Raw genomic sequence first — 26,479 nt, forward strand, 5'->3', positions numbered from 1 at the left:
GTAAAAATTGAAAGCATGCTCCTGTCATATCAATTTTACATCAGACATATGGGAAGCAAGAAACACTTGGCAATTCATATGTTGCGAGTGGCCCAGTAGCAACTGAAATAACAGGCATGGAAATTTCATATTGCAGGGTTCAGGATATCTGTTGTTGGGGTAAGGTGACTTAGTAAGTTTAACAGCGTTACAACTGTAGGTTTAAACTACAAGCCGTTGATGCACTGGCGGCTAGTAATTAAAGCATTGCTGTGCAGAGGTCATGCTATTGCATCATCTTATCAACAATTTCTAGAGGGTCTCTCTAGTGACAAGCTCATTGTCAGTTGTAAATTGTCTGAAATTGAAAATACAGCAAAATCACTGTACCATTTTTTTTCCACCTCAGAAAAAATTCAGTGGGGAATCCATAGTAAAGTAAACCCCTTAAGTTGCTAGCGTAGGCATTTTAATTTGAAATGCAGTAAAATGCTACTGTTAATTGGTGCTGTAATGTTGACCTAACAACTCTAGCATTATACTGATCAGTTCCCTTTACAAATATTATAGAACTGTACATGTCGGCAGTCCCCTAAAGCTGTTTGGGGAAATTCTTCTTAAAAATTAGAACATTTAATTATAACCGATGATCCATGTCAGTAGTAGTCTCGTGAGAACTCTTAGCTGCAGCTCCAGAAGAAATGAGAGTTTTCTGTGTGACCCTTGTGGCTACCTTGTTAAAAATCTTGTTTTTATATGATGTTGCAGTTAAAGTGTTATGCACCATGTTTGCATGTCCAAGGAGGTTGGCGTGCTAATGCTTTTTTGTTTTGTTTCTAAATGAATGGATGATTATTTTTAAAAAGGTTCCCTGATTATGTGTTTGCATATTTTATCTTAGTTTAGAAGTTATTTTAATTTATTTTTTCAGTGCTTCCAAAGTGCAAACTGCATCTATCATAATTCTGCTCCCCTTTCTAAAATTTCCTGCTATTTGTTTAGCTCTGATAGTGCGAGTAGTGGTGGAAATATTTCTGTAGATAGGACTCCAGTTGGCCTCCAGTAGCGTAAGTGCTCTTAGATAACCTTGCTTAGAGCAGGACTACATCAGACTTTGGTTAAAATGCCAATGCCTTGTCTAGTTCTCACTGTTGGTACGGCCAATGAAGAACAGCCAGTGTAGCAATGGATGGTGGGAAATTTTAGAAAAATGTCTATGGTTTGTCTATGCTAGGTTGTTTTCCTAAAATGCCCCATTGTTGGTATCACATGCTCAGCTCTATTAGTGATTGCAGCCATGTGGACGAGGTACACTACTGTGCCATTTTTTACTTGCTCTAAGTAGGTTAACAACATTGTAATAGTACCATCAGCTACAAGAATCTGGTGGTCTTTAGCATTCCTATTTTTGCTTCCACCAGTACAGCTAAATGCTGTATCAGCTGTGGCCCTGTGTTGGGGAAAATAGACTTGCATAGAGGAGCTTAGCTTCTTGTGGGAGAAGCAGCTTACTTTGAAATGGTCCGGAGTATTAGTATTTGATGCTTACTTTTAGCAGAAAAAAATGAACGCACGCACACACATACCCTATATGCATACATATGTACATATGTCTGTGTCTCTCATGTCTTGGCGCATACTCCATGCAAACCCACTGATGTTAGTTTACATCTGGTGCTGTCTCATAACATTCCTGACTTAGTGGATTGAGACATTACTGTGAAAATTTAATTGTAAGCAAAAGCGATTGTTTTGAATAACATCTAGTTAAATTCAGAGTCTAGGCTTCGGTGATCAGCTGAAGTTGGAATACAGGCCTTGATAGTGGTGTTGGGTTTTTTTTTCTTTTGCTCTCACAAAGAGATTTTACTTTTTGTACATGATTAATGGAGACTAAATGGGGAAGGAGTTTTGTGTAGAATGGATAAAACTCTTGTTTAAAAGGCTGTGTTGAAAAGGGTGTAAATATAGATCAGTAATAATAGAATTATATATGAAGAATAAAAACACAAAAAGCATCTCTTACATAAGAGGCAGGGATGTCTGTTCATTCAAACTAGCTGAAGGTCTGTTATATGACAAGGACTGATCAATGACTCACGGACCAATTGTGGTTTTTCTTCATGTCAAATCATATTTCTTTTATTTCCTCATCCAGATTGTGATTTTGTTGTACTTTTCTACCACCTAAAATGATTAAAATTGGTTTTCTTGGCTCCCAGTAATTGCACTGACCATTTCACTGAAAGAAGGAAATAAAATGAGAAAATCCACAGAAAGAATTCCATTCATTACACACTGCCTGCTGCCTTCTATAGCCCTGCTAAAGAAACTTGTCTTCAGCAGAGTTCTACAAGTAAACTAACAGACTTTCTGTTTTAAAAAAGAGAGAATCAATCTTCACCATCTGTTTTTGCCAGCATAGTCCTCAATACGCCACTTTGAAAAAAAACAGTCATTTTTGGCCACTGATGACTGATCTATGCCTGGGCAAATTAGTATAGTAGAAAATTTTATTTGAATGGTCATTCAGACAGCAATTTTGTTACAAGGATATTTGAGTCTGGTTTAATTTGTTGATGCTGAAGTTAATTTTCTGTTTGAGTCCATTTTTAGTAAACAACTTGTCGGTCATGAGGCATTAACACTGCAATGCAATATATTTAAGAAAAAAGTTGTTTTATACCAGAAATCTTGCCTGGAAATGTCATTATATATCCCATTTATGTATTGAAGGTTTCATTTTGTAGCATTTAATATTATGCCCTACAATATGTCCTTTTCGATTTTCTTTCCCTGTAAGTGTGTGTGTTGGCACAGGAGGTATGTTATAATGCTTAGCTTGCCTAGAGTAGCACCCTATTGCTTGTGCTTGGCCCAGGTAGTAATGGGTTGTCTCCTCTTGTAGTTTATTTGCTTTGAGAGGGAAAAGTTGGTCTGAGACCCTGAAAACATTGCTGAAATATGTACCCATCCAGTAGAAGTTTAAGTTGGAAGAGATTGTGAAAACACAAGCTGGTGCAGGCAATGGGGAACCTTATAATGTTTAGTTTGGAATTTACTGGCTTAAATAAAAAGGGAGTCTTTGCAGTTAAATACACCTCTACCTCAATATAACGCTGTCCTTGGGAGCCAAAAAATCTTACTGCGTTATAGGTTCGTTATATTGAACTTGCTTTGATCCACGGGAGTGTGCAGCCCCGCCCCCCCTGAGCACTGTGTTATATCAGGTCGCATTAGACTCAAGGCAATAGAATCGTATATGCATCTTTCCTGTGTAATTGTCCAAATTCACTTTATCCTTTTTCAGTGTTTCTTTCGTATTATCTTAAAAACCAGCTGCATTGTCAGTGTGCAAGGACTGGTTGTGTTTTTTTATAAGACACTTTCTTTGTTTCTTTTGAAATAGAAAGATGAAAACTACAGAAGCTTACCACGGGATACTAGTAACTGGTCTAACCAGTTTCAGAGAGACAATGCTCGCTCATCGTTAAGTGCCAGTCATCCCATGGTGGACAAGTGGCTGGAGAGGCAAGAACAGGTAATATATATTAATATATATATATTACTTTAACAATTTAACCTTTATGCTAGTCCACAAATATTACAAAGAAATAAATTCCTAAATGATAATGGTTCTGGAAGCATGGGTATTAGCATCAGATATGTAGAGAGTAAATATGTATTGGGATTCCTCTGCTTCCAGAAACTTCATTAGGAATGAAAATAGCAAGCAGGAAATATCACCCATTTTTTGAGCCATACACCCATTTATACAGTACGTGGCGAGTTTTCTGATGAGCACTGCTATTCTTTGCTACTTTTCTTCACCGGTGGTATCAAGAGGCTTGTTTTATTTAGAGATTGTTATTTTGAAGTGAATTTTATTGATGAAAAGCCAGTAATGTTACCCACAAAGTTTTGTAACTAAATAAGGATCTATTTTTTCATATAATTTTTGAAATGCTATTTATTCTTCTGAACCAGTGACATGTCCTTCGATTCTAACTTTAAAGTCATAACTGTTGTTTGCCTTTACTGACTACTTTGAGTACTACTGACAGTTTTAAATTTTTCTTTTTACACAATAAATAATTATGCCTAATGTTTTTCCTCCTTTGAGAATTTCACAGTTATGAATATTGAAAGACTTAAAATGAAGATTAAGATTTCTAGATATCACCTTTGCTTGATCAGTTTTATGTTCAGTAAATATCCATATTGCTAACTTGTTATTTGGAACCATTTGGTGATTGAATTATGGGTTGTAGATTGTAGAATTGGTGCCATAGATTGTAAGCGATCTCCTGTTGCAGTGTTGTTTGTGTTTGATTTTTGAGGCATGCCTCTCTGAGTCATTAGAATCTGTTTGAAATACTTAAATAAGCTGTTGTCTCAGCAAAAGGAGTTGGATTAGAAATCTTAAAAGCAACCTTCCTAGAAAATCAGTGATTTGCATATTTAAATATTTAAACATTTATTTTCCAATAAATGTTGTATTTTGTGAAGTTTTGCTCACAGTCCAGTAACTAGACCCACTTTACCCAACTTCATGGTAAATAATACTATGAAAGCCTGTTTAAACAACCGTAGTCAACTGATTTAATTTCTGTACCTGCAAAAAAAACTTCTAAAATGAGATGATCCATTCATTAAATTTTGGATGTTAAGTCGCATGTAACTGGAAGAGCGGGATCCTTTGGTGATTTCATATCAGCAGGATAAGTAATTAGACTGAAAACTGCTTAACAGGGCATGAACAGCGGAAGGAAACTCATAATGAGAATGGAATGAAGCACAGCACTGGGGAAGGAGGGGAAGAGCCTTACGCATGAAAAAGTGGATGCAGGTGGAAATCCTGTTTACTTCTTTTCTCAAACTTAACATCCTTTTGAATGTCCCTCTGAGCCCTTTATGTTTCTTTGGATAAACTTAATGCTTTTACATTTAATAAATTAAATTTGGAATGCTTGGTGGTAAGCAAACTGGAACTTACTGAATAAAAGCTTGTGTTACACAGTGAATAATAACTATGCAACAAGTCCTCTGTTTGTGTAGTACTATTCAAGAAGTTTCAAGTGGATAATGGGGTTGTCCAAGGGACTCTTCTGTCCTGTCCCACTTTGTGCGGCTTTGAACATCGTATGGAATCACAGAAGAGCCTTTTGGGATTTAAAAATGCTCTGAATTCTTTAGTTCAGAACATAAAGTGTCTGCACTTAGAGTAAATAGTTTCCCTCAGCACTCTGAATTGGCTCTTCCTTGCCGGGCCTCTGCTTTTCACTTACCTTTCTTTTGGGAGGCACTCAAGGCATTAGAAGCTCTGAAAATGGACATAAGCAACAAGGAAAAACAGGCAAATAGGAAGAATTTAAGTGTCTAGCCTCTGGTGTGGCCTACCAGCCTGCACAGCCCAGTCATTTGGTGTCTTTAATCCCTATACTCCACAGAGGTGCTGTGGTGGAGCTGGAATCCTCTCTTATGCTAGTACAGCTACCAGAAATGGCCATGCAAGGGAGCATACTGTGGATCTGGTTGACAAACCAAGTGCAATGACAATGCTAGGAAGCCGACAGAATATAGCTGTGCTCTAATACAGCTGTTTGGCTTCGTAGAACTGAAGGGATTACCAGGTTTGCCCTTGTGCTGGTCCCAGAGACGTTGCTCATTGGAAGAATTTCCTTTGGAACAGTGTTACTTCAAGCAATGCTTATTCTGTATACTTGAGAATCCTCTGCCTCGCCTTTTCCTCTTGAGCATATGGAAGAAAGGAAATTTCCCAGAGGGTTCTGGTAAATAGCTAAATGTTGTGAGATTTTGCTTTGAGGAGCACAATTAATTCGTTAAGCAACTCACTAGAATTACTAATGTTAAAGACCCCCTGTCAAGGCTGATTCCCCACTCTGGCACTTCGAGTGCAGAGACTAGGGGCCTGCAAGAATTTTCAACATTAATACTGGCCACTCCAGGCTTGTATTAAACTCCCAAGGTTCCAGCTTTTCTCTAACTTTTGGCTTGGTAAATGCTGCCACCACTCAAATGCAAACCCCTTTCCAGATCCCAGGAAGGTGCACTTGGGAATTCCTTCCTGTGGGGTACTCTCAAGCCCTTTCATCCCCTTCCTCCCTCTGGGGAAGGGCTAAGAAAGAAAAACAAAGGAAATTAGCTGTTGCCACCAGCTAATTTAACAACATCTGCACAAACCTCTTAGGACACCAAAAATCCAGTCGTGATCTTAAAAAAGGTAAATTTTATTAAAAGCAAAAAGAAATAAAATACATCTGGAACTTTTTTAAAAGAGCAATTCCAAAACTCAAGCCCTCCAAAATAGCTTTCTTGGGGGTTCAGCTTAAAGGTTACAAGCAGGGCTGCCCGGGGGGGTGGGGGGGAGAGGCGGCAAGTGGGGCAATTTGCCCCAGGCCCCGCAGGGGCCCCCGCAAGAATATAGTATTCTATAGTATTGGAACTTTTTTTAATGGAAGGGGCCCCTGAAATTACTTTGCCCCAGGCCCCATGAATCCTCTGGGCAGCCCTGGTTACAAGCACACAAAAGCATCTGGGGTTTGCACAGAGGAGTCCACAAGCCTTACAGAAAACAAAAGAAATAAACCCAATCACATCTGTTTTTAAACATGCCCTGTCACAATGAATCCTTCTAGGTATGGACGATGACTTTTCATACCTGGTCCAAACTTTGCGCAGCATTCCAGATGTCTCTCTTCTCTTCAGCCCAGAGAGAACAAGGGAGAGACAAAGGGAAAGCTTCCCCCCACCCCTTAAGAAGTTCTAGCCATCCCATTGGCTCTTTTGTTCAGGTGCCCACTCCCTTTTCTTTACCTGGGGGGACTTTTTAACCCTTTACAGGTAAAGCAAGCAGCCACCAAGAGGGACTTTATAGCTAACTGGCTGGGTGTCCATAAAAGAGAGATACTGCTCCCCTTCATTTATCATCCCCACTGAGCCACTAGGTGCTAGAGAGAGGGTTATTTTGACAGGAGGGAAAACATATCTCATTTCCCATACAGTCCCCTATAGAGCAGACTGTGATCTTGCAGTGAGATTGTCATAGGATGATATAATAAGGAATAATGTACCAGTTCTCTGTACTGCCACTTGTTAAAGAAATAGCTCTGCTTCTGTAGACTACTGTGGACTTTAGAGCCTCAGAACAGAGGGTCACTTGAAAATATATAGTAGAAATAGCAATTAGCTGCATCTGTGGTACATTACCAGGTCTCTACTAAATTTTGAAGTGGGACATTCAAGAAGATGGAAGATTTGTGTCAGCCTTCTGAATGGTCTTAAGGAATCATGGCTCTGTGTGATGCAGGACCGGCTCTAGACACCAGCAAACCAATTGTGCTTGGGGCAGCACAATTCCAGGGGCGGCGTTCTGGGAGTTGTTTGTATGTTTTTGCTTGGCGCAACAAAAAACCTAGAGCCAGCCCTGGTGTAATAAGTAGGAATCTATACTTCAATTTAGGGATCATTCCCAATTTATTTACAAAAGATTCAAACTATTTGCTGAAAGAATCGATCAGTATAACTTAGAGAAAAGTTTGTTATTCCAAACCATAAAATAAGACACTACTTGCACCTTGAAGAATTCCTTATCCAGCAGAAATATGAAGGTTTAAATTCAGACAGTTTCAGCTTTCAGATTTCTCATGCTGTAAACTAACAAACCATTTTAGAAGATATAGCCTTCTATTGTTTCACTGGGCAGACAAGTTCACTCTGATCGATTTCAAAGTAATGTTAACATAAATTTTGTTACCCTATACTATTTATCCGTTTAAATAATAATTAGAAATGTATACTTTTCTTATGGAATAAAATTAAATGAAAGTCGTGCTTCTAAACTTTTCTTCATAAGAATTCCCCCTAGCAGACCTGTTCCAAAGAATCAGTTGAAGATAGTTGGCAGTTTTCCCAAAATTTGTTCACATGCATAATATTACCACTGTTCAATTGAGAAATCATAAAATAACTAATTAAAAAGCTCAGCCCACCTGAAGTGGTTTGAAGGATTGGAGTCAAATGTTGGGGAATGCCATCTAACTGCAGAAGTCATCTCAGTGGGGAGGTTGGGGTGGAGAAGGCGAGAGTTAAAGTTAACATTTGGTGGAAAGTTTAAATATTATAAAAATTCTATAGGTTATTTCAGTTTCTATAAGCAAATATTGAAATTGGCAAAGATCAAGTTTACATAAGAAATATCACACTTAAATAGTATATTATTTGCTTTACTGGAGAGGCCTTGCATTTTAAAAGGATTAAAAATCCTGTGCTGTTCTATGTGATTGTGGAGCAGAAGAAGGGGAGGGAGAGGAAGTTATATTTTTGATTGTTTAATTTCTAAGGCAGCTGATCAGAAAAGCCATTTGCAAATCTAAAGGGCAGCATTCAATTAAATTAAAACTGCATGGGAATTATATAAACTGATTTGTGTTCATTAATGAATAAAAGCAAGATACTTTATCAAGCACTGTTCAAAATACACAGCAGCTTATTCAGAACAGCTCAACATAAATTCAGTTTTCCACATCCAACACTTTAAAAAAAAATAGAACTAAGAAAGCACCACATTTAGAAGATGAAATGCACATTCATGATCATCGCTGATGAGCAGTTCTGAATAGCAAAATCTCTGAAGCTCTTCAGTATTCTTTAAATATGGAAAATGAAAATGGCTTTTTCTCTCTTCGAAAATGGGGGATGGGGAAGAAGAAGTTAGGTAATTGCTTCCGCTCTCCTCCTGTGGTAGAAACTTACAGTATAGTAGATCAAGCTGGGCAGAGCTCTTTTCATTTTAAACATATCGCTAGCTGCCTCCTTCCTCTTACAGTTAGCTTCTTGCTTGTGACTCCTGTCAGCGGTGAAATACAAATGTAATCTCTGTGTGGTCTTTCTGGTTCTCACGCTAGCAATGATATCTGACATGCAAATATTGTTAGTGCTTGATCTCCAAGCCCAGAGTACCAGAGCCGCTCAGAGGGCGAAGGGCAAGTGGGGCAATTTGCCCCAGGCCCCGCAGGGGCCCCCACCAGAGTTTTTCGGGGGCCCTGAAGCGGGGTCCTTCACTCGCTCCAGGGGCCCAGGAAAACTCTTGCGGGACCCGGGCCACTGGAGCTTTGGCGGCACTTTGACGGCAGGTCCCGGGCGGAAGGAACCCCCACCGCTGAAGTACCACCGAAGCAGGGGCCCCCACCACCAAAGACCCCAGGCCTCCGAATCCTCTGGGCGGCCCTGCAGAGTACCTGCCTTCAGCTTTGTTTTGAGCAACTGAATGCTTTTTAATATGAATAAATCTACCATATTAAAATGTTCAGACGTTACAAGATAGAATGAGACCGTGGGTTGCAATGCTGCAAAGAGTCTGAGCCTGAAGCAATGGTAGGAAGATTGTATGATACCATCTACCTGAGAAGGAGAGGGTATTCATCTACCAGGGGATATAAGCAGACACCAAATCTTGAATTGTACATTTGCCATAGCCCTGTAACTAAGGCTGAGTTTCTTTCATCTTTGCAAGTTCTCACTTTCAAGTTCTTATCATTGGCTTGCATGTCCCAGGCTTGTTCTTGGCTATTTCTGTGTTTTCATAGTGTTAAAAGTTGGTGATTTTTATGCTTACAGAAATTTAGTGAGTGGGTTTTTTGCCTCTTTTGGGCTCTGAACTAGTAGTGTTCAGATTTAAAACTTAAAGCTTGCTGTCACAGTTCAGGGCAGCTGCTCCTGTACTTCTTGTCAGTGGTCTAGCAATGGCATCACTCTCAGTTTTCCAGCTCCTTGGCTGTTGCCTTTGTGGGTGGAGACCTGTGGCTCGCTCCGTTCTCACCTGAATATGTCCAGGCTGCACATTTCCCTTTTTTCACTATGTTGTTCACAGCAGAGAGAGGCTGCCCAAGCACACCTGTTTGCTTTCTCTTCAAAGATGGTTAATATTGTGACTGCCCAAGATTGTTGATACCACATAACTCTTTTAGTGTAAGCCTATTTTATTCTTAAAGTAAAAGCTCTACCGAGAAAACATATTGAAAACAATAAAAGAACCTACACACATGCTAATAAGTTTACCAGAGGTCACCCCAACTCTAACACAGGCTCTGGCAGAGGCAGTCCTTCAGCCTCCTCCCCACCTGAAGGGATTTACTTTATGGTCACAAGTTCATCACAGCTTTATATCAGAATAGTCTTATGGGGCCTCAGTTAGGCCAAGTCCTTCCAAGCCTTCGCTCAGGATTGGGGTGCTCTGTGCAGGGGTGGCTCCAGGCACCAGCGCTCCAAGCATGTGCCTGGGGCAGCAAACCGCGGGGGGGCGCTCTGCCAGTCGTTGCTAAGGCGGCAGGCAGTGTGCCTTTGGCGGCTTGCCTGCGGAGGGTGCACTGGTCCCACGGCTTCGGTAGACCTCCCGCAGGCGTCCCTGCGGAGGTTCCGCTGGTCCCGCGGCTTCAGCGGACCCTCCACGCTTGTGGCAGCAGAATGTCTAGTGCCACCCCTGGCTCTGTGGACCGGGATCTTGTCCGGTTGCTGTGAGGAAGAGGGCCATGAGCCAGTTTAAAACCAGGCTATTTATCTGACAATCCTTTCTTTGTCCGTTAGTCCCTGGAGAATCCAATTTGAGCTTAGTGTGTGTGCACCTCTCCAGGGGTGGCTTCCAGTGGCTGGGTGGTCACCCGCTCCTGCATGGAAGGGCTTGAGAGCCCTGGAGAGGGCTGGGGAAGAGGGAAAAGCTGGGCTGATTGGAAAAACAGCCTCAGCTGCGGCCACGCCCCAAACAGACCCAGCTGGCCCTATAAAGGCCAGGGAAGCCAGGAGGAGAGACTCTCTCTCTGTTTGTAGAGAGAGAAGGGCCTGGCTGCTTGGGAGTTGAGAAGATACCTAGGTGGAGCAGGGCTAGGGGAAGGCCAAGGTTGCTGGGGAGCTCCGGCCTTGAAAACCCCAGGCTTCAGCCTAGTCTAAGGCCAATTGGGTACTGGGATTGCAGAGGCCAACCCCCGGGTAGGCCGAGGCAACAGGTCCTAACCCCTCCTTGCCTGTGATGAGTGGCTTACACTGCAGTCTGCCCCAGGGCGCGGGGGCTAGATGATGACTGGCAGTAGCCGTTTCCGGGAGGGACACGGGGGCCAAGCAACAGCGGGACACTAGCCTGCAGAGGGCGCCCCAGCTGGATGAGCTAATTTCCAGAGACAACCAGCAGGATGTGCTGCATGGGTGAGTCCTACATTGCTACAGGCTGATAATGAAGGAAGTATATCAGCATCACCATCCCTACTAGAGAAGATGCATACTATTCCACAATTTCACATACATAATTTCATTTTTAAAACACTGGACCTCAAAGGTATTAAACCTAGTTCAGTAAGGTTTAACTTAATTCAGTAAAGTTGATCTTAATTCCTTAATTAATTATTTTAATTAAGGTTGTTCAGGATATTGTCAATCTGTCACGTGCATCATTGTCAGTGAGTAATGTCTGCTGTAAGAATGAACACAATTGAGAAATGAAGGAGCTAGGCTTTTGTGAAAACATTGTCCTGGGATATGCACTTCCTTAGCCCTGATAGGCCACTTTGTAGTGGTCTGGTAGTGCAAAGGAGCTGTAAATATGGCTTCAGTGGCCAACTGCGGAATGCTGGGATGTAGTCAGAGGAAAGAGGGTATAAACAGAATTATTCTGCACTGTGGAGATTTCTGGCTGCTAGAATGGTTTGATAGGGGCCATTGTAGCTTGGTTCAAGTTAGTGATAGAGCTCAGCCAGATCCAAGAGTTAAGCCTCAAGTATGTTTGAGTGACTACACACAGACCTTTGCTATTCTGACCTCTTCCCTGTTTTATCAAGTCCGTTTTTTCTCCTGTCTGTTTTAAAGGTGGTGTCGCAATGGGCCCTGCATGTCTTGTGACCTTTCTGCTATGCAGGATCCTGTGCCCGCAATTTCTGATTTAATACGCTCTGTCATTGCACCCCAACCCCACCGCCCACATTTGAAATTGCAGGTACCAAACTACAGCAGAAACCAGACATATTTGATCCCTGGAAATGTCTTCTGACCCAGTATCCTCCTGCCCCTTGAACCCACATACTTCAAGAGGATGTCAGATGTACATGAACTGCTCTTCATAATTTGTGAGTGTTTCTGTGTTGTTGGGCACATCGAATATAAAACCACCAAGAGAGATAAAATACAGGAGTTAAGGGTCCAATCCATGGCTCACTGAAAAGACTCACATTATCTTCAGTGGGCTATAAACAAGGCCCTAAGTGCTCTACTTACAGTGTTTTAAAGTCTTCGATCCTAAATCAACATCTTAAACCTTTTTAGTTTTGTTTACCTGGCGAAAGGTATTATGTACTGTGTGCTAAATTATGCCAACATTTATTACACCAGTGCAATGCCGTTAAAGTCTATTAGATTGCGCCTTGTAACTTGAGAAAAGAATTAGTCTCTTAATGCTCCTCCCGGGAAAAGTAATCCTAACATTTTGTTGTAACGTCACAATGAATCTGAAAAAGGGCCATATTATCTATCTTGAGAACATGACCTATGAAGGAAGGCTGAAAGAATTGGGTTTATTTAGTTTGGAAAAGAGAAGACTGAGAGGGAACATGATAGCAGTTTTCAGATATCTAAAAGGGTGTCATCAGGAGGAGGGAGAAAACTTGTTCACCTTAGCCTCTAGTGATAGAACAAGAAGCAGTGGGCTTAAACTGCAGCAAGGGAGATTTAGGTTGGACATTAGGAAAAAGGATAGTTAAACACTGGAATAAATTGCCTAGGGAGGTTGTGGAATCTCCATCTCTGGAGAGATTTAAGAGTAGATTAGATAAATGTCTATCAAGGATGGTCTAGACAGTATTTGGTCCTGCCATGAGGGCAGGGGACTGGATTCGATGACCTCTCGAGGTCTCTTCCAGTCCTAGAGTCTATGAATCTATGAATCTATAGATATGTGAAAAATGTTTTGTAACATCCATTGTGTAGTAGGACCTTTTAGTGCTTTATAGTAGAATCCATACAACCTTAACTTGAAATAAGTGAAAGACGAAGCATTCAGATAAACTACAAACAAATGAACAGGTCAGATTTCAGTCACATTTTGAGAGTAAATAAATGTTTTTTTTAGGAAGGTCTTAAGGGATTTTTTAAATATAAGAATCATTTGTGGCAAATTTTGAGATATTTACATTTAAAATAGATGGGCCTTTGTGTTCAGGTTGTCTGTAGCAGAATCATAACTGCGAGTGACTTTTGCATTCAACCCAGGAATGACAAAGGAGAAAATCTACTAAGACGAACTTTATGAAGGCTGAAGCTTTTCATATCAAAACAAAATCAAAATTTGTATTGAAGCAAAGTTTATTCAGGAAAAATGAAGCAAGAAATACTTGACTAGTACTTTTTATAAACATTGCTAGTCAAGACAGACTTGCTAAATCTCTTTAGAGTAGTTTAGGTACTTTGAATAGTTAATTGATCTTTTAATGTGGGTTATTTTTGGTTTAATATTCCTGTATGTGAACATGTAGTTTGTACAGTGATGGTTATTTGCATAGATAGTTCTGACTCTTCATCTACTATAACTGATAGGGATTGTTTATTACCAAAGATTGTAGGTAAAACAGAATATGAAGGACTGTATCCTGATAAGCAGTGACTCAGAAAAGGACTTAAGGCCATGGTAGAGTTAACCAGTTGAACGTGAGCTCCCAGTATGATGCTGCAGCTAAGAGGGTGAACATGATCCTTGGATGTGTAAGTAGAGAAATATCAGGTGGGATCTGGGACATGATATAGCCTCTGTTTCTGGCATCAGTGAGGCTGTTACTGGAATCCTTTCTCCAGGTTTGATGTCCACACTTTATAACAGTTTAGGGAATATGTCTGTGTCCAGTTACGATCCCATTTGGTTTTATGAACACTATTTGAGCTCGTAACAATTATTGTGAATTGGATTGTTCATTTGTAGCTGGCAAGGAAGTCCAAATAGTGTTCATAAAACCAAATGTAGTTTACTGCTCTCCTATTCTTTACTAATTGGAACCAAACTGCAGGAAAGGAAAAAATTGTATGCTGTTAACTGGCTTGACTGTACTTCCTATGTGGCCACCTTGGGGGTGTCGGGGGTGTATAGGGATAGCGAAGCTGGGTGCTTAAAGAATGAAAATCATTCGTTAAAACAAAAACTTGAGTGGTGGACATGTCATGAGATCAGAGAGAAATCTGCCCGTAACTTCTGTTTTCCATCAGAACCAGAAAAAGATCCAAATCATATTGATAGTGAATCAGATCCAGAGATTTGAAATATAAGATGAGCGTTGTACAGCATGTATTTTCTGTGGGTCTTAAAATATGGTCTTGTATTAGCCTTTTTTTAGTTTACATGTGAAATAGTTGAATATCACTCATTATTTCATAGATTTATATGAAAATGTCTCTCTGCACCATCTATATGTACTCACACATTATATATACAGCTGTGTGTGTGTGTATTTGCATCTATATATCGCTGTGTATACAAACTTTTTAAAGTTCAAAAGTGAAAGGTTCATATTAGGGCTGAGTGTATTGATATCTGAAAAGGAAGAATTACATTCTAAATTGTTGTGAGATATTTCTAAAAAAAGACTATTTTACAGGAATTTAGAGCTCTGTGCACACACATCCTGTGTGAAAAACAATGAAGTTCTTGAAATATGTGGTAAGATGGTTAGTCAGGTCTACCTAAAAGTTTATCCATTATCTCATTTGAATAACAATCATGTATATTGGTTAGTTTTTTCAGTGTGGTAGAGTGGGGCTTCAGTTTATATTAGACAGTGAGATGGAATAAACTGATTGGGACAGCAAGAATAGTTCAGCTTTTATAAACAGTATCTCATGATGACATCTGTCATTTCATACTGTGCTTTAAACAGGAGAGACAATCTTTGGGCCATGTACTTGCATGTAGCAGTATGTACACTGGCCTTGGAGAAACAGAGGAAATTGCACATGTGAATCCAGGGGTAGAATTTAGATCTTTGTGTGAAGAGTTGTTCATATTCAACAATTTTTATTTTTTTTACCAAAAAATGGTTGAGATTGGGGATTTAAGCTATTTGCTGATATAGGGGGAAAAAAGGAGACATATCAGATATTTATTTTGTGCGTGTACTGTACAATGGATATAGATTCTATAGCACTCACTTTTTAACCACACGTAAATGACAATGTAATATAATTACAAGAAAAATCATTGTTGCAGCTAGTCAGTTTTTGTTTGTTTGTTTTAAATATGTCCCTTACAATATCAGCTCTGGCTGTATTCAAGTCTGCCTTCCTGAACTCCATCTGATGGTATCAGTCTTCATACGCCTCTTGTCTTTGACGGAAACTCCTCTGAGTCTTAGGTGCTTGATTCTGAGGTTCTTGTGCCATTGCCAGGATGATATCTGTTCGAGTTCTTCCTTCCCTTCTTTTAATAAACCAACAGTTTATTATCTCCTCCCTCTATGTAGCAGGGTTATTTTTTAGCACGATTGCTTTTGGATGCACAAATACTGTAATACCCATACTACTTGTCCTGTGTCACTTGTCCTCTATTCACTTTCATTCCAACTTTTCTAAGGATGGTTTATAATACATTTTTTCTAATTCTTGTTATAATGTGTTTGTGCTACTGCACAGGATCCCCAAGTGTCTTGGTGGAGTGCTTTATAAATTATTACTGTTCAAAACTATTAGCGACACTAATGGTTAAATGTCTATGGTCTCTCAGATTTTCTACATTAGGTCCCATGGAACACCGGTTCTGTACTTCTCTAAAATTATTAGAAGCTCAATTCAGAACTCCTTACTTAGTCTAAGCTCCCATTGGGACTTCAGTAAGAATATGGCCTTAGTGAAGAGAGAGTGAACAGGACCCTTAATTACTATAGTGCCAAAGCAATGCTTAAGTGAAATACATTAGTAAAATTAAAATTTGTCTTCATTCCCTTGGTGGGGTAATACAGTTAATGAATATAGATCTGGCCAAATTAAGATAATTTATTTCTTTGGCTGGCGTCATTGTAAAACTTTTCAGTGTATTATAACTCTTTTATACAAACCTTAAACAGATGCAGTTCTTGTATCCGCTTCAAAGACCAGGAAGGTTAAAAGTTTTAAGTGTATTAAACCAATTTTCTTAATTACATCTATAATATAGCTTTTTTTTTTTTTTTCATCTAGAATTCACAATGTACTCTTCAGGCATCTTCTTTTCCAGCAATTTACACCAAGGATTTTTAATAACCATTATTTACACTGTAGGTTTTTTTTTTAAATCCCACATTTTTGTTTCAAAAGATAGCATTTTTAATGCTTGATATTGCTCATCTTCTCCTACTCTTCTTCTTGCACTTTACATTCCTCACTTCTCTTGTTTGCTATCCTTTTGCCCGTCTCTCACATTTCCATCTCATGCCTTCTATTTTGTCTGTTGTCTGTGGTGAATCTTCCCATTTCCTATCTGCCATGCTCCTTTTCTTCTTAAAATCCCTTACAAGAAAAAGCAATGTTCAGCTATGGGCACAACAACAACCAAAGACCATGAGAAACTTCCCTCGTTTTATTGCAAAATCAAATCACAGATCAGGTTTGGTGGGGTCTGTGAACCTTTTAAGTGAAGTTCGCAGCTTTGCACTGAAAGCAGGTGGAAGTTGATGCTTTCAACTTAATGTCACTTTGAGATTTTGGGCTTATTTGAACCTGAGTAAAATTCAAGGGATAAGAAATCATGTGTGTGGAAACTGAAGTCCTTTCAAACGGAATCTGCCAAATCTTCACCCTAGTGTACTCCCACATGTTTTCACTTAGATGGTTAATGATTACATGGTTAATGTTACTTTGGAAACAGGATGTATATGTAGGGGTATATACATTGGTGCTATAATTTAAATATTTTTTGTTCTACTGAAATAGGCTGCTTTAACATGAATGTCAAGGCTCATCTGATGTCACTCTAGCTTCAGGTGGGATCCTGAGAAATTGCTGCTGAGTCATGCTGGCAGATGGATCCTGTTAGTTCCAGCCAGGGTCTGAATATTTTTTGGGGGCACAGAAAATTATAACAGAGTAGATTCTGGAGGGAAAACCTATGGACAGCCAAGCTTAGGGAGTAATCCTGTACTGAAGTTAGGGTGACCAGACAGCAAGTGTGAAAAATCGGGACAGGGGATGGGGGATAATAGGAGCCTATGTAAGAAAAAGATCCAAAAATCGGGACTGTCCCTATAAAATTGGGACATCTGGTCACCCTAACTGAAGTTTGTTACTATGTGTGAATTACCAATTAGGAGCACTCCCAGGAAGGGAGTGAGGTTGGATAGTAACTCAGGTCTGCACACTCCTTTGAGGAAGAAGTAGTGAATCAGCCTACTTATAATTGTAAATACATAAAAGGGCTTGCCTTGCATAATCCTTGTCTGATTCCACTTCGTGGTAATAGGGAATGGTATTGTATAATATAACATTAGTCTAAAGAGTTAATAATTTACAGGTAAGTGATTTGTCTGTTTTCCCTCCCACTTCATCTTGGTTTTATTGCATAAGGAGAATAGTTTCATAATTAGATGTCTTTAGTTATATTCAGTGGTGAAAGGAGTTCCTGTAATTTATGGGTTCCTTTGAGAAATGTCACAAGATCCCAGTGAAGTGACATAGTAAGATTTACCGAATATAGCACACTGAGTACACAGATTTATGTAATAGGACCTAGCTTATGTGATATACCCCAAGATCTCTATTCATTTCGCCCCTATAATAGAAAGGAAAAAAGAAGCAGACTATCCTGACCGCTCATTATTTAATTCATTGAAGTAGATCATTTTAAAATAACCTTAAGACTATTTGGCTTGGCATATGAAATTGCTTAATATTTAAATGTTTTTCTTTATCAGCAAATTTAGTGTATTTTTTATATGAAAAGAAGGAACATGGTAGGTACATATAGGCACTAGTGACATAGGGAAAGGTAGGAAATGTGTCCTGAAGGCCAAATTTAGGCTGCTAGGTAAGAGATTCAAGTCCAGCACCTTCATAGTAGCATTCTCTGAAACGCTTCCAGTTCCACATGCAGGGCTAGTTAGGCAGAACTGCAGAATCTCAATCCATGGATGAGACAATGGTGTAGGGAGAAACCAAAACGGGGAACCAGAATGCTGGTGTATAAAATTAAAAAAAGGAGTTTTTAAACTAAGGGCTGGGAGAAAGCCAACAGGTGTGAAGGAGTACATGGTTTGGACAGAGATATCTCTTAGGATAAAGTCTATTAAGGGGGACCCTCTATATAATAGTAAGGAAGAGAGAATGGAAGTTGCCAAAGTACAAGTAGGGACGAAAGAGAAACAGTCAGTTGAAATTATATTCATTTACATCGCATAATGGCAGACCGTTAAAAAGTGGCAAATTTTATAAGTGCTTGTAGACAAATGCTAGAAGTCTGAACAGTGATATGGGTGAACTTATGTGCCTTGTGTGCATAGAAATTCCATGCTTGAATAATAGGAATGTAGCAGTAGGAATAGATTAGTGAAACCTGACCAGGATGGTGGTGATGACTGTGAAATGTTGAGGCAGATTAAAGAAGATATAAAAATCATAGAATATCAGGGTTGGAAGGGACCTCAGGAGGTCATCTAGTCCAACCCCCTGCTCAAAGCAGGACAATCGTCAGACAGATTTTTGCCCCAGATCCCTAAATGGCTCCCACAAGGATTGAACTCACAACTCGGGGTTTAGCAGGCCAATGCTAAACCACTGAGCTATCCCTCCCCCAATTTCCACTATCTGCATATTGACTCAGGACGGCATGGAGAAATAAAGTTCTTTGACACCATAAATGACTGTTTCTTGGAGCAGCTAGTCCTGGAGCCCACAAGAAGAGAAGCACTTCTTCATGTAGTCCTAAGTAGAGCACAGGATCTGATTCAAAACGTGAATATAGCTGAACTGCTTTTAATAATGACCATAATATAATATAATTTCACATCCTTATGGGGGGTGGGAGCGGGACAAACCAAAGAAGCTCACCACAATACCATTTAATTTCAGAAAGGGAAAGTACACAAAAATGAGGAAGCTAGTTAAAGGAAGATTAAAAGGTACAGTCACAAAAGTGAAATGCCTGCAGTCTGCATGGAAACTTTTAAAAACAGCATAATAGAAGCTCAAATTAAATGTACATCCCCAAATTAAAAACAATAAGAGGATCAAAAAAGAGCCACCGTGGCTAAACAACAGAGTAAAAGAGGTGGTTAGAGGCAAAAAGGCATCCATTAAAAATTGGAAATTAAATCCTACTGAGGAAAAGAGAAAGGAGCTAAACTCTGGCAAGTCAAATATAAAAGTATAATTAGACGGGCCAAAAAAGAATTTGGAGAGCAACTAGCCAAAGACTCAAAAATTAACTGTAAATTTTTTTGAGTACATCAGAAGCAGAAAGCCTGCCAAACTATCAGTGGAACCACTGGAAGATTGAGGTACTAAAGGAGAGAGCAAGGGACATAAGTCCATTGCGGAGAAGCTAAATGAATTATTTGCATCAGTCTGCATGCAGAGGATATGAGTGAGATTCCTTTAAGTTTTATTGTTTTCTAAATAATAATTACACACCATGGAGCAAACAAACCCATAAAGTGATACATCCTAAACGTCCTAAGCTTCAGATTCCTTCTAAATGTTTCTTTACAGTGGAGCCAATATTCGACCACTGTGTTAGAGCTTAATTTGCGTCTTCATTCAAACCCATATTTTTTGTTTATTTCAGAACCTTATGTTTTCCCACTGCTTTGTCTTTTATGGTGATTTCTGATAATTTCAATCCATTTATCCAAAGCAAATAAATTAAATGTCGAAAAAAGAAAATATCTGCAAGCATCTGTGTTTGAAATGATTAAAACAAGCGTTAGTGTTAATTATTAGCTTTCATCGTACCCTTATTTGGGATATCCATTTTATTTATCTTGGTTTGCTCTAGATGCAAATACAGTACAAACTAGAATACATTTTATGAAATAGACCAAGGGATAGTGAAACTTTGTCTTGCCCCGACTATCCCATCAGCCCTGTCAGTAGCCATCTCCTGGTGATCTGAGAGTCAGTGGGGAGAGATTGCAATAGAAAGAGTAATTTTGAATACAGTGTGTAAAGAGGGTAGCAGACACTCTAGGATTCTATGTGTGGAGCAGCACTCTGTTGGGCCATCTTGAAATCAAATGCTTGACTCCAGCAGGAAGGTGCTCTGTACTAATCGCTGAGTCACTTTTGGTATGTCTGCACAGCAACTAGACAGCCACAGCTGGCCTGTGCCAGCTGACTTGGGCTCACGGAGATCAGACTGAAGCTGGAGCTCTAGGACCCTGAGAAGTGGGAGTATCCCAGAACTCGGGCTGCAGCCTGAGCCCAGAAGTCCAAGCAGCAATGAGACAGCCCCACTGCCCAAGCCCTGTGACCCCCAGTTAGCTGGCACGTGCCAGCTGCAGGTTTTTCTTTGCTGTGTAGACATATTCTTTGAGGTAAATTCGGATTCATCCAGTTTGCTGCAGTCTAAGAGAATAAAAGTGTGTGTTTCATAGACAGGAGGAAGAAAGGTCAGATTCAAGTAAGTTTTTTAATGAAACCCTGGCAAGGCCAAGGTTGGAGGGAAATCTGAGTTTGATGTTTATATTTGGCTACTGGTAATTAACCTACCAATAAAACCAAATCCCAGAAAAGGCATATGGCCTAGAGTTTATAGTGTGGGAGTTCAGAGCAGCATTAGGAGTCTGCTTTGTTAGAAAGTGATACTAGCAATTGCTGCATGCACAAGAGCATTGTCTGAATTAAGTTGTGCATGGAAAAGAAGATTGGTTGAAATTCTGTAATTCACTACACTTTTTTTATGACATTTGTCTGGCTTACCTTATCCAAAAAGAAACATTCTAGTTCTTCTGAATTTGGAACACATTCTATAGACCAGCATTAGCTGATTCTATGAAACAATTTATCTGGTTCAAGAGAAAAGGTGGGTGAGGTCATATCTTTCATTGAACCCTCTTCTGTTGATGAGAGACAAAAGCTTTCAAGCTTAGGCAGAACTCTTCTTCAGTTCTGGGGAACTCACTCAGTGTCACAGCTAAATACAAGGTGGAACAGATTGTGTAGCATAAGTTTAAAAAAAAAAAAAAAAGGCAGCTGGGGAGGTTGTTAGTGGATTATAGATTAACCTGCCTCCACCATCTGCTTCCCTTTCCTTTCCTCCCTGTGACTGAAGGGGTGTTAACAGGCCACATAACCTTGAATGGTCCCTTGAAATACGTTAATGCTAGCTACTACTTATGCTAAAGAATCTGTTCCAACTTATATTTAGCTGTGATACTCTGAGAGCAAGTCTACATTACAAAACTAAGTCGACTTAGGCTGTAGTGTAGACATATCCTACATTGGCAAAATGCCACCCCCACGAGCGACATAAGTTACACCAATATAAGCGTTGGTGTGCGCAGTGCTATGTCGGCGGGAGAAGCTTGTGCCGCTCGCAGAGGTGGGTTTTTCTGTGCTGATGGGACATCTCTCTCCCGTCAGCATAGAGCATGTTCACCACACTTGCTGCAGCAGCACAGCTGTATCGGTATAGCTGCACTGCTGCAACGCTGTACGTATAGACATACTCTTAAGTTACGTCAATGTACAGTCACTGGAGTAATTAAATCACTTCTCAGAGGGGTAACTGTGTTAGTCTGGATCTGTAAAAGCAGCAAAGAGTCCTGTGGCACCTTATAGACTAACATGCATCTGACGAAGTGGGTATTCACACACAAAAGCTCATGCTCCAAAACGTCTGTTAGTCTATAAGGTGCTGCAGGACTAAATCATTTTTGTATGTCCACACTAGCTCTGGGGCACTGACAGCTGGAGCCATGCTGCACGGGGCTGACAGCCAGAACACTCTGGGGTGAGCAAAGCAGTGTCTACACTGGCACTGCATTAACCTAAATACATCGACCTAAGTCAGGGGTGGGCAATAATTTTTGTGGGGGGAAGGGGACACTCCATGAATTTTGGTAAGTTGATACATTTCTACTATATTAAGGGGGTGTGCGCGGAGTCTGGGAGGGAGTTTGGGTGCAGGATGGAGCTCCGGGCAGGTGCAGAGTGTTGGGGTGGAGGAGGGGGTGCAGGATCTGGGAGGGAATTTGGTCCAGGAGGGGATTCTGACCTGGGGCAGGAGTTGGGGTGCAGGAGCGGGTGCGAGGTGCAGGCTCTGTCCACGAGGTGCTTACCACAGGTGGCTCCTGGCCAGCGACGTAGCAGGGTTCAGGCAGGCTGCATGTCATGGCCCCATACCGCTCCCGGCTGCTGCTGGCACATCTCTGCGTGCCCCTTGGGGGAAAAGGGGCAGCAGGTCTCCGTGCATTGCCCAAGCCCACAAGCACTGCGCCCACAGCTAACTGGCCAATGGGAGCTGTGAGGACAGTGCTGAGGGTGGAGGCAGTGCGCAGATCTGCCTTCCCGCTGCCAGGGGTGCACAGAGACATACCAGCAGCAGCCAGCTGCTTCCGGGAGTGGCCTGGGGCCGTGGCAGGCAAGCAGCTTGCCTGAACACCCTGCTGTGCCATGGGACTTTTAGAAGCCCGGAGATTGCGAGGAGGATGGACAGAAATGTTAGATGGGCTGGATCTGGCCTGCGGGCCATATTTTGCCCACTCCTGACCTAAGTGCTACACTTCTCATGGAGGAGGAATTAAGTCAGTATAGTGAGCCACTTACATCGGTAGGAACAACATTGTAGCTTACAGAGTTAGGTTGAATTAAGGAAGCTTACATTGATCTAACTGTGTAGTGTAGACCTGTCTTGAATCAGTTTTCCTGACCTGAAGAAGAGCTCTGTGTGGCTTGAAAGCTTGTCTCTCATCAATAGCAGATGGTCCAAGAAAGGATATTACTTCACCCACCTTATCTCTTTAATATTGTGGGATCAACATAGCCACAACACTCAACTTTTGGTGTAAATTTTGTTGTTTTCTTTTTATAGTTGTGTTTTTTTGTCTTGTTTTGCGGTTAGTTTTCATGCATAAATTTGTCTTAAGTACTGTTCAGGTCAGCTCGCAGTATATAGAGGTTATGCTGAACATATTTAAAATATTGATAACGACTTCTCTTCAATTTGTGAATAGTTGTGGCTATATCATTAATAGATTTTTAACCACGGTTCTTATTGAGAAAAGTCAGTCATTGGTAACGTGTATATTTTTATTCACAAATCTTTTTCCTTTAGTATAGTTTTTCAGAGCTAGTAAATGCATTTGTATTGCGAAATGGGGGTGGTGGTGAGCATTTTCCTGCTCTTTATTACCCTGTTTTCTTTGTAAACTCGTAATTATTTCCTTGAGTTGCTCAGCAGGAAGATGGCCTATTGTCATCTTCCTTGCTGCCAAATGAAGCTAACAACCCAATATTTTCTATTTAGGTAGTGGTGTGTTTTTTGCTCTTGATGCCAATAGCCATTGTGTTTCACTGCTCAGTCCCGAAAGGAAACACCACCATGTTGAGATTTTGGAGATACGGTACAATCCTGGGGTTTTGGAATACCAACCAGCAGTACAATAGAATTAATTGAACACACTGGAATGTTTATTTTCAGTGATGTGTTTTCAGAAAGTAGTTGTACTTACAGTATTTACCTCAGTTTGTTTATTTTTATTTTTTTAACAAAAATAAAAACATTTGCTAACTTAAAACATATAACACAGTAGTACATGCAGTTTCTTAATTTTTATGGCATAGGTAGCCTATTTCTCTCTGTGATTAGGCTAATGCTTTAAAATGCATTAGCTTTTAAGGTAATTGTGGTGATTGAAATAACAGACTCTAAATAGGATTAAAGACCAGTAAAATTATTAAAGTAGCAAAATTTAACAGTACAGAACCCTGGAAACATGGCCTTGCTTCCATCTGGAGCATTAAACTTGAACATACTTCCAGGAAAGGAAAGCTCAGAAATGCTCAGATAGCCAAATCATGCTCAGTCCTGTAATATTATAAATCTGCAAATGGATTTTGAGAGTCACCTTTCTTATCTCATTTACACAGTTTAAAAAAAAGTTTGTGCTCTGACATCAATTTCACAGTGTTGCATGGCTTAATTTTCTCCTATATTTTAGAAGACTGACAGTGCAGATATCACCATGTCTGTCACACCATTTTTCTTTGTACAAGAATGTGTGTTCCAGGGCTATTTGTTTCTCATACATTAATAGGTAGTAGACTGGCCCCAAAATCACAATCTGGGATGAGTGTCTTGTGTACCCTCGGGGAATAATATTTTAAAGTCACTGTATTTGTTGGTACTTAGGAATATGATTTTTGTACTTTTTATTTTTGACAGCTTTTACCATCTGTGTGTCTTTTTTTTTCTTTTTTTTGCTCCTTGATTTAATTTTTCAGTTTAATTTCTCAGTTTCAGTGGAATTTCTCTGTCTTTCTGACTCGTCTGTGAACTTAGACATTTTAAAAAAATCATTTACATCAGTTACACAGTAAAAAAAAAAAAAATCTTGGCCTTCACAATTTGAATTTTTAAATCTATCCTGTTTAACTTTTTATCAAGTCATTTCTGGTACAAGCAGCCCACTTTTGGAGGTACTATACTTTTTTTTTTAATTGTTTTGGTGGGAAATGCTAGTTTGATCACATTAAGCACATTCTAGTTTTTCATACTCATTTAGTTTTTAATACCCTTGAGGGAATAATTTTCTTGAGAAATTTGTGCGGTAATCATAAACAGACATAATTTAGTATTTTCTCATGAAACATTGGCTGAAGTTTTGGCACTCATGCCCTGAAACTCTCACAAACAGGAACACATTTTTGTTTAAAGTCCAAGAAAAATAGTTCTTGAAGTCAAATAAAAATAAGTTGTTGTTCAGTATTTTACAGACTTATTTTCAATAAAGAGGATGTATAACCCTCAGTTGGTAAAAGTCATGTGACTTCAGACATATTCTAACATTTCAATAATGGAGCTCAAGTCATTTTTTTCAGTTGTTCTTTGACAATATTTTACAAGGAAATTGCATTATATAAGTAGCTTTATTTTAATGCATAAATGTAACTGTGTAGCACATTCCATCAAGTCTTTTGCTAGTATATGTAAGATTTTCTTAAACTAACAACAGTGCTGTTGTCATGATCTTTTGACACACACATTTGCTTTTAGCATGGAAATACAGTACATTCCTTGTGGTCAAATTTAATGAATTTTTCATAGGAGCAGGTTTATTTTTAGCCTCTTAACATCTTTTTGTCACTAGCTGTTAAAGGTTATTTCTACCCTATTGTACACATTTACTTATAGCTGATTTTTTAAGGGGGAAAAAGGTTTCTTTTCCCTTTTGAGCTTCTTTTCTGGTTTCTAATTAAATATTATTTGTGTGCTGCTGTCAAAAAACACAGCAAGTTTGTGAATCTTATTAAAATACCAGAATTAATAGGTGAAAAGATGTTTACTTTTGAAAACATGAGCCTAATAATCTTATTATGCTTTCCACTCTGTGTGGTCTACTCTGAATTATTTTTCATATCAGTGATGTAGAATATCAAAGGCCAAAGTGAGTGTTCTGTTTACTCAAGCCGGTATCCTTTTTTTTTTTTTTTTTTTTTTAAGGGAGACATTGCTGTGAAATTTTGTGGTGCAGCTAGCTATTCCTTGTTTTATGCAGTTCTGATATGCCTGTAGTTTTTAATAACCACTGTTTCTCTTTCAAATGCCTGCTGTTACCTTTTTTGTAAAGAAGTACAGCTGGGGAAAAACAGTACAGACATATTCTGTTACTATTTCATTGAATTATTCTGAACTTTGAGTCTGAGAGAGAGAGAGAAATCCGTGTTTGTTTTCGAGAGGTGAGGAAGTGCTTTGTTTGATGTTTTTAGTTATATAAAGTTTTAGCAAAGCCTTTCAGAGTTTCTAATAAATGTACATTCAAACACTATTTTAGTGGCATAATGGAAGGCCATTCTCAGGATTTGTAAGCTCCAAAATTTTTCTTGACCTTACCTTAAGGGTATTTTTTCCTTTTTGGATTTAACTTCCTGAGTCCTCTAAGAAACACTAATCCTTTTACTGATCCTTTAAGTGATGGAAACTAGACAACCCAATCAGTATGAGTTCTCCATTGTAATAATGCCTATGGACAGATGGGATTAATTGAGAAATGACAGTAATCTGTGATCTAGATTTTGTTATTCATTTGTTTAAGTTTTGAAGTTTTAGGAAGACCTGCATTTCAGTTAAGAATGTGGGCTCTAGAGTCCCACCTGGATGCCTGCATTCCTCCTCTGTGGCCTGCAGTTTGTTGCCCTCTATTCTGTTTAGAAGGGAATGGCTAAAGTAACCTTCCTTAATTCACGTTATCCATTTTCTGCACTGGTTTCCTTCTGCTTTACACTTCAAATTCAAGCTGTACAACTTTGCCTCCACTTAACTTTTCTCTTTCTT

The 26,479-nt window shown here is 39.6% G+C and overlaps 1 protein-coding gene across 10 annotated transcripts in view; it reads left to right on the forward strand.

Annotated features, from left to right (window-relative positions):
* PARD3 (par-3 family cell polarity regulator) overlaps positions 1–26,479 on the forward strand; it is a 658,805-nt gene that overhangs the window by 305,962 nt on the left and 326,364 nt on the right. For 7 of the 10 annotated variants that reach the window (XM_050939008.1, XM_050939012.1, XM_050939010.1 and 4 more), the window contains exon 5: positions 3,389–3,520. The exons of the other annotated variants lie outside the window; for them this stretch is intronic. In XM_050939008.1, the coding sequence (XP_050794965.1) occupies positions 3,389–3,520 (132 nt within the window). The remainder of the gene's footprint in view (positions 1–3,388; positions 3,521–26,479) is intronic. 10 annotated transcript variants of the gene reach the window in all.

The sequence above is a fragment of the Gopherus flavomarginatus genome, chromosome 2 (genome assembly GCF_025201925.1).
Source record: "Gopherus flavomarginatus isolate rGopFla2 chromosome 2, rGopFla2.mat.asm, whole genome shotgun sequence".
Lineage (NCBI taxonomy): Eukaryota > Metazoa > Chordata > Testudines > Testudinidae > Gopherus > Gopherus flavomarginatus.